Source organism: Corvus moneduloides, chromosome 20 (genome assembly GCF_009650955.1).
Source record: "Corvus moneduloides isolate bCorMon1 chromosome 20, bCorMon1.pri, whole genome shotgun sequence".
NCBI lineage: Eukaryota > Metazoa > Chordata > Aves > Passeriformes > Corvidae > Corvus > Corvus moneduloides.
In genome coordinates, this window is record NC_045495.1 from 6,946,340 (window position 1) to 6,955,613 (window position 9,274).

Below are 9,274 nucleotides of genomic sequence, written 5' to 3' on the forward strand. Positions count from 1 at the left end.
TGTACATCCCCACATGCCAGAAACTTTAGAAGGACAATTTAAACCAAGCCAGAGACTCAAGGTACCAAATTTTGAGAAACTTGCAACAAGGTAGCTCATCTCTAAGTGTCTTAGGATAGCCTAAATTTCCAAAAGGAAACGTAGCACCCAGTGACTAAATACAGCATCAAAATGGCAATGACCTTCCTAACCATCTGCCATATCCTGGCTCTGAACTGTCGAGAGCTCTTTAGCTCAATTTACAACAAGTGACAACGCAAGACTAGAGTGAGACACAAAAGCCACGAGAACGAGTCATACAGATGATCTGACAGAGACCTTCAGAGATCTTGCAGGAGCACAGCTTTTACCAAGCCAATGCTATGCACAAAGCAGCCCTGATACCTCAACTGGGCCAAGAATTTCTCAGCTCAAAGAAAAATTATATTAAATGGACAGATATTTGAGACTCCTCAGTAGATTTGCAATGGATATAGTCCTTGGAGAACTGCGTACAAGGAGGTTATAAATAGCCTGGATTTACCTCAAAGTTAGCGGGTTATATTCAAAGATACCGAGGATTCCTAAGTTCCCCCACAGGGGTACAGTAGCTCATGCTGGGTGAAGTTGTGGTTCATAGGTAGGAAGCATCTAAGATCCTGTTACCATGGCAGTCTCTCCCCTCTTTCTCCCTCTACAGAAAGCTGCAATATAATTTTCTGTCAGAGGCACACAGTAAATCTGGAACAGGTACAGCTGAGATACAGACCTGCTGACAGGCAGGTCTAGGTGTTTCTTCCAGGAGAGCCTTTTTAACTCATCCTAGCACAGCAACAGAAACCTTATTTTAGTTGGTATCGCTTTCACTGCCACTGAAAATGCAAACAACTCAACATTTGAACAAGATACAGTGATGAGACAAGCAGCCAGACAGCCCACATTGAGCAAGGTAGCAGAAACCAGACAGGTTCTGGGGAAGAACAAGACAGAATCAGGCAAGAAGAAAGCCAGGAAGCCAAGCAACCCGAGGCAGGAACAAGAGAAGTGGCATCAGATGAAAAAGTCTTTTTCTTTAGGGGAAACACAGGCAGAATCTCCCTCGGGTTGGAGTGTTAAATTCATGTGGGGAGAGCTGTCACCCATTGCTGCCTCAAATGAGGATTTGAAAAAGCTCCCTGTGCTCTGCTATGTTTACAGCAATAATGAGAGCCTGGAGGAAGGGGTTAGAAACATCTGAGTTTAATAAGGGCTAAGCAGCACACAGCAAAAAAGAAATGTCTGCCCTTCCGTTCAGGGCTACCACACCCCAGCAAGCACCGCCACCCCGGGCCAACGGGAGCCCAGCACGGAGACATTATGTCATCCACCAGCCCATCTGCCCCCAGCCCTTCCCCAGGAGCAGCAGCTCAAACCAGGCTGAGAGCTCCCAGCACCACACTTCTGAACAACTAAACAAAGTCCTGTAGGGAAAAAGCAGATGTTGATTGACCCCAGGCACAAAACAAGCCAATGACAAGAAGGGAAGTTTTTGTGTAGTGCCTTAACTGAGCAACTCCATCTCACAAGGTCATCACAACAGGGCAAAAGGAGTATCTAGCTCATTTAGCACCTATGCAGCTGCCTTTTCTAAGTCCTAAACAGCTCTAACATCCAACATGCACAGGATAAGGGGCATCCCGTTCCCATTTCTCACACAGAAAACCAAGAACCTCAGTACTCGGGTCCTGCAACCGAATTTGCTGTGCCCCTTCCTCACAGTCCACCCCCAAAACTGCCCTTTCATGAAACAGGCATCTTTCATGAAACACCTTGTCCTATACTGCCTTTATAAGGCATGCTCTTTCCATGTCCTTGGTCTTTTTATTCCATTAAAAAGTGGAAATCAGGAATCAAGTCTTGTCCATCTGCAGAGACAAACACACCTCCTCTCCAGAGTGCACATACACACACAGAAGAGGCGGGGGGACATCCAGAAGAAACAGAACTGGACCTGTTCTTAACTCTACGGACTCAATACAACTTGGTTACACAACCACATCCAGGGAATACTCCCCTGCCTCATGATTTCACTGCACTGGCATTTCTGAGATGCTCTGAGCAAACACATGCCTGTATCCAGCACAAATCCTGCAAAGAATATCACTTCCACCCAGTTCCTAGGGGCAGAAAAAGTGGAATTGATTAAAAAGACATCTGACTACATAACCTGATGTCAATATTGGACATGAATTGGTCCCTTCTATGCAGTGGTACCTCACATGAGCTTTAATGTTTTGACAGATGGTTTGTTTGCTCAGCACAAAGGCAGGTGGCTGGATAAGAACAGCCTTACTCAGCTCTGGGAGGATGGACAGGAGACACAAAGCAAACCACAGAGGTAAAGGCAAGAGTCCTAAATAAGAGAATCTCACAGATACATTCTCTTCTCAGTTTCAAATTCAACTGTTATGATTTTGAGTGGCAGATTCTCTTTTCCAGATAAACTACATCGACATGGAAGAGGAGACTGATCTGTTCCAAACATGAAACATTGTGAAGCTGCCTTCAGCTTTTGTCTCAGAGGCATCCATTGTGTGGGCCTCTGGGTGAAAGCCATTTCTAGACAGATAGAAGAGGCTTCTTGCTCTGCCAGAAATATGATTGCCCAGCTTTAGAAGCTGAAAAGGAGTCTGAAACCTGAAATAGCTTCCTATTTGTTGGTCCTCCCTGAAACATTCAGCTATTTTCAAACAGCCAGGCCTAAACATTACAGGCAACACTTCCACCCAGGCACACTCTTCACTTACACATCTGATCAATTCCAAGAGAAGGAAAACACTGTTTGTCAAAACCAGCCAAAGCACCAAAATCATGTAATAAATTACACATTGACAAGCAATCATTTCTCCCAAAAAAAAGGAGGTAAGAAACAAAACCAAAAAGGAACAACATCACAGTTCCTACTCTTGCTGGTTTTCTGCAGGACTCTAATTCAGATGAGTGCTACACTGTGCATAATTACACTAAGCAAGTGATTTAGTGTTATTCAACTATATAAAAAGATGAAAAATGTAAGGCAGTAACCAAATTAGTAGCATTAGCCTTTTTTCCAATTTGCAGCTATTATCGTCAACAGAATCTTTGTGATATCTAAGTTGGCACAGGCTGGCCGTATGCTCAAAGATTCAAAATAAACATTATGCCTCAGTGGAAGTAGATTTAAGCACTGTCTAGATCTGCCTAATTAAAAGTGAGTCAAGAGCTTTGTGCATATTTCAGAAATGCAGTTGGATGAATTTTTGTATTATCCTACAGGAAAGGCATCTATGCTTTATAAACCAGTAACATTTCCGGACATGCTGGAGGTCTAATGCAAGAAATGGTCCATTACCCTGACCCAGAAGGCCTAAAGCACTCTATGCTTTCAGTTTTTCATTGTTATCTGAAAGACAGTCTTCATTTTTCCCCCTTTGTCAAGACACGGCCCAACAAAACAAAGATGTGAGTGAATATTCTATGATCCCAGTGTCACAGAACCACTCCCCAGGCAAAGCTGTGACATTTCTAACCTGACTTGTTTCCACTAGGACTTTAGCACACTAACAAGCTCAACTTTAAACTAAAAAATAAGGATTATTGAAAGAAACATTTGTTAATTTAACCAAGGGGAGCACAAGTTCACTGGCACCCATTGTTTTGCCTTTCTGCTCCCTTTTTTTTTCCCCCTCGAGATGGTAAATGAAACCTACCTAAGAGGAAATTATTCACACAAGCAGCTGGAAAGACAGGACAGCAGATTTCCTACAGGAATACAATTTACTGCAGTAGCTACAGCCACATCTGGTATTTAAAAGCCATTCCAGTGTCACCAGACCCTTACACTACCATTGGCTCCACTGCTAATTGCATTGCAAAGTTACAGCCCTGAACCCCACGAGTCAGATGAAGATCATATGGCTGCAGAGTCCAGGGAACAAACACCAGATAGTTCCAGGGTCTGGTGATGAGCTCAAGACCTTCTGACCTCTTGGTTACCTGGGTCGGGCACTTCAAAGCTGAATTAGAGCAGAGGACTCAGCATGACACAAATCCCAGTTTGTTTGCTTGACATCCTCACAGTCCACAGCAAACCAGAGACTTCAGGCAATGAGCAGACTATTAGGTGATGGAGGGAATGACTCAGAGAGCAAGATCCTGTCACTAAAAGGAGAACCACATTTGGCCAATATGTATAGTTTTATATTCCACACCCACTTAAGAGTCACGAGAGGTTCAGAATTTGAGGCTGAAATAAGGTTCAAGTCATCTTTCTCTAGTGAGGAGAGAATTAATAAAAATCCATCAGGAAAACTCCAGATACAATTCTGAAGGCATTCTGACAGACTGCATAAATAGGGATACTTATTCATAGACCATCTTTTAGTACTAAGAACAGGCTTCTATCACATAAAGAGACCCACAGTATTTAAACGCACTAAAACCTCACCTCAGAGGCTGGAGGTTGCTACATTACAGTGCAGTTGTGCTGGGGAGGGGAAATTCCAGCCCAGCATATGTGTAGCTGTAGGGCCAGACTCAACACAGGCAGTTATTTTGGAAAGAACACATCTACCTACAAGAGGTCCACCCAGACATCTTGATCTTGAGAGCCAGACATTCAAGTGACCTGTTAGGAAACTGGTTCCTGAAGGAATAATTGACAGCATATTTCAAGCACCAACACTTTGGGTTTCTTGGGGAAGCAAGACAAGCTGCAGTACTGGAAAGCTGATGTCTGTTTAAATATCATTCCCATGTCAAAGTAGCTCACAGAGCATGTCTAACTATTCCATGGAATCCACAGCCAAGTGATGTGCCCTCTGACATGGAGTAAACCATTGGTAAAGAAGCAATTGGATCCCCGGTCTCACTCTCCTCAGCTGTGCTCTGAGGCACAACAAGATACGGGTAAAGGCCACCTGGCCTTCCATGCCAAAGCCTCTGCCTCTGGCAGCCAAATACTTAGAGATTCCAGCTGACAGATATTACTTTCCTCTCCATATCCATCCACAAGAAACATCACTGCTGTAGGAAGCACTGGGAATTACTGTGACCAAACGTGTAATTACCATTAGAATGTGGATAAGAATCCCTATTCGTACAGTCCTGTCATTTGTCACATCATGGTTCTAATGCTCGTTAACAGGAAGAAGTTTTTAGGCTGAGAAGTGTTTTGAAGACCAAACTACCACAGTTCGACTCGCATCCACCCCAAATGACTTTTGTGATAGTATTGTAATGATCCCAGTAAAAAAAATTATCATCCTACATTGCTTTTGGGTTCATGTTTTCGGGTTTTCTTTCAGCCATCTCCACTTCTCATCCAAAGATGTTTCCAGTCTAAGCCCTGCATCTACTCTCAGAAGTTTCTCACTCCCACAATTAAGCTCACAAGGGCTCAGTGCATGACTAATTAGAAAGTACAGGAAAATAGAACAAGGAGTTGGGAGAACACCAACCCCAAAGACGACTAACACAGAGGCAGGTGTTCCTTGACAACTGAACTACTTCCAGCATGGGAACAAGCTTCCCTTAACTCAGTTAGCAAAGCTCCTCAAAGCTTGGAGGACGATTTCTCCTTGGCAGGCAGCCCCTCCATTCTTATGCTTCCAGAAAGGCCCTCTTCCCATTCATCGCCTTAACACAGCAGCAAGTTCAAAATACATGCACTGAATGGGAATTTCAAGCTAAACTGTGAGGCTGTTGCAGTCTATACAATGCCAACAGACACTGCTGCCTGGATTTCAGTCACTAGCACTTGCACATCGAAAGTTCAAAGCAATTCAAGCACATGCAAAGATAGACTGCAAGTGTCTTTGGTCTAATAACCAAGACCTGTCAACTGAAGCCAACCAGATGACAGAATATTCATTTAAAAAAGAAAAAAAAGGAAACGAAGAACACATTGTTCCTTCAGAACAAGTATTCCATGGCTTCACTTTGAAGAATGTGAATAATCGTATATTTTTCCTCCAATTTTCCCTTCACCACTACCCCAAGCTTTTTACTGTCCAGGGCTGTATTTTTCTGGCAGGAAACATGTTCAGTAGTCCTCAGAGCCTCAGGAGCCCATCTCTGAGCCAGCCTTCAACCTAGATACCAAGGGCTGTATCAGCACAAAGGACTCCAGAAATTTCCCCTTTTGGAGAAATACAACTCTTATGACAAGTTAATTTTTAAAAACTTGATAGCAGATTCCCAAACAGCTCAATCACTTGTTGATCAAGGACAGGAAAAGACAACTGCAGATGATGCAGTTGTGTGTCCTGCATCAAGGAAACCTGTCATCCATACAGCATCACATCAGTATGTGCTGCAATGTACCAACACCTGGAACTGCAGCAGGAATTTCAAGGCTCTGTCCCTGCTTATTTTTGACTCAGGAAAAGTGCCAGAAGTCACTGGACAAAGCACACACTGGGAAGGTTGAAGAAAAGAAGGTGAGAATGGCCATATAGTGCCATGAATAGCAATCACCTTCCCATCATCTTGTCTCCTCCACAGTCTCTCCAAAGCAGTGGCCAGAAAGCTTTGCTGTAATGGAGCTGCTGTTGCTTCACATAAATCAGATGCTACCAAGATCCCCTTGGTTTTGATGGCAAAAGGGACACTAAACAACATAAAAACCAGACTCTGATTCAGACCTTGAAAAAAGGCTTCGCACCCACATAGATCAGTGTTGGACTTGGAGCAAAAGCCTCATTCCTCATGGACCATATTAAATCCAGAAAAGTCCAGCTAGCCCAACCTGAAGCTGCACCCGGCAGGAGACTTCCCTCAAAAGTCCAACACTGTGGCTGGGGAAAGTTTTCCCACACAGATTTTCCCATCAGAAAGTGAAGCTGTTAGACATTTGCCAACAGCAAAACTTCACCACTCAAGGGGAAATTAAAACATACAAAGATTGCTTCAACGTGTGATATTTGACTGAGCACTTGAATTTTTCTTTCACAACATCCACTGGTGCTTTTTTCCTCCCTTCAGTTTTTTACTTCCCCCTCTGCATTAAACTAGAACGGAAGATTCTCACATGGCAAAGTTCCATCAGACATAAAAAATAAATTGAGAAAATCTACCAGCCTTCCCCAACATCATTGTTTAAATCAGGTTTATGTGGTTTTACACAACGCTTTATAGACTTGAAGAGGGACACGTTCCCCTGACAAAGCATCACCTATCCAAACCACTGAGGTATGGGAAAACTGTGCAAGAGTGTGAACTGGGGAAGGTCTTTGGTGAGCAGAGTCCACACTCATGTAAGCGTGGTAGCTCTGAACAAAGATCTGCAGGCTAATAGATATGTAAGACAAATGACATGTGGTTCTCATTGCAGCTCATGCTTTGGGAAGGGGGTACCTTGGAAGAGATCCAGCTGGGATAGGTTTATCCCATTACTCTCCTATAATTTTCTGCCGTTTCAAACCCTTTGACAGTTGCTGTAGTTTAACATCACACCCCCTGCAGCCCCAGGCCTGTCTGACAGCGCAGCGGACAAAGCCACCCCCCCTCGGGGGGGAATCCGCACCATATGCGAGCCCCGTGCAAGGCACAGGGCTGGTGGCCGCCCCAGCACCTCCGACACGTAAATCCAGGGTGTTCATGCCTTTTCCCGATCCCCAGCCCAAATAAGTGGTGCTAACAGAAGCACTCCTCCACAGCAGCACAACTGACGCAGACTAGGTATTAGCAAGGGAGAAGGAAAAGAGGTAGAGACAGGATGGACGAGCCCTGAATATTAAATCTAAAGTCCGCATTTAAGGGAATGACAGGGGAAAAAAAGAAAATAGTGAAATTCAAGAACAACTGAAATCAGGTTAAGCCACTCTCTTGCTTTATACAGTGCAGCTCATTCATCTGAACAGCTGTTTCACCTCCAGAGAAATACCCAGAGAAAACAGAGGGGAGGGGGAGAAGCCTAAACTGTTTGCTCTACTGAAGTAGTAAGATACAGTAAATCAAACCTGATTTATATTAAGTTTATAAGAAATTGGGGGGAGAGGAGAAGAGTGGGAGGTTTGGTTTTAAACAGCTACTTGGAAGTTGCAGCTCTTGAAGAGAGATCTGTAATTAAGGGCTTTCCTTTGTTGAGCTGAACAAGTTTCTCCTCGCAGCCGAGGGCTATAACAGTTCCCTCTGCCGGCATCCCCAGTGTCCCAGCTCAGGAGGTTTTCCTGCTCCGCACTGTGCAGGGGCACGCAGCCCCGGCAAAGCCCCTTCCCCTCCCCGACGGGCTGGGCGCGGCAGGGGGAGAGTTTGCGGGCTTCATTTATCCCAGCTCAGCTCCTCGATTCCCCAGCCGCTCCCTGCCCCAGGAGGCGGACACTGCTGCGGGCAGGTAGGGAGCGTCCCGCACCCCACTGAGGATGCGGGCAGCCCAGCCTGGCTCGCCGAGGGCCAGCAGCCCAGCACGCCCCTGCACCCTTCGAGGGACTGCTGCCCGCGGCTTTGCCGTGCCCGTTTGTCCCCCCGGAGCCACCGGCGGGGCGCAGCTTCCTCGCCCGGAGGCGGACCCGGTCTTACTCACCGGCGACTGGCGAAGCCGCTGCCCGGCGAGCCGGAGCTCTGCTCCGGGTAGTTGTGCTGCAGCGTTGATGCTGGGAATTGATAGAGGAAGCCAGTGCCCAGCGCGCATCCATGCAGGCAGCAGCACCAGGACAAGAAAAGAGCAAGCTGCATTTTTGCAAGAACGGGGTTTTCCTACCGCCTCCCCCTTTCCCTCTTACACTGCACGGCAGGCCCGGGGCCACACCGTGCTCCCCCGGCCGGGGTCACGGCAGGATCCCACGGCACGGAGGTGCCCCCGGGAGCGGGGAGCACGGGGCAGGGGTGCCGGGGACACAGGGGTGGCTGCTCCGGCTCCCAAAGGGAAGCCCCGTCCTTCGGCAAGCCGAGCCCCGGCGGCGGCGGCTGCTGCCCGCGCAAGGGGTCCGGGGCCAGCGCGGCTCGATGCTCCCAGGGCGCACACTCAGCCCCGGATGCCTTTTCAAATTTGGCGAGGTTGGCCCGACTCCGTCAAAGGGGGCGTGGGGCTTCGGCGTTAACCCTTGCCAGGCCTCGCGGCAGACCCCGCTGCGAAGGGGCTCCGTCGGGGCAGGAGCCCGGCCCGGGGCACAGGAGCCGCGGTCCCGCAGGGCACGGAACGCGCGGGGCTGCGCCTTGCCCGGGGCACAGCTGGGAGCACCCCGCCGGCTGGGAGCGCCCGGGGAGCCCCAGTCCCCACCCCAAACCAAGGCATCACACACACCCATGTGTTTCCCTGATTAACCGAGAGCCAGGT

At 47.2% G+C, this 9,274-nt stretch overlaps 1 protein-coding gene across 9 annotated transcripts in view; it reads right to left on the reverse strand.

Annotated features, from left to right (window-relative positions):
• The window catches only part of COL26A1 (collagen type XXVI alpha 1 chain), a 167,150-nt gene extending 158,176 nt beyond the window's left edge, over positions 1-8,974 (reverse strand). For 5 of the 9 annotated variants that reach the window (XM_032130023.1, XM_032130026.1, XM_032130024.1 and 2 more), the window contains exon 1: positions 8,522-8,973. In XM_032130023.1, the coding sequence (XP_031985914.1) occupies positions 8,522-8,673 (152 nt within the window). In that variant the 5' untranslated portion in view covers positions 8,674-8,973. Of the gene's footprint in view, positions 1-8,521 lie in introns of all 9 variants that reach the window. The other 4 variants (XM_032130025.1, XM_032130019.1, XM_032130022.1 and 1 more) reach the window with 1 other exon arrangement.
• Positions 8,975-9,274: the final 300 nt, after the last annotated feature.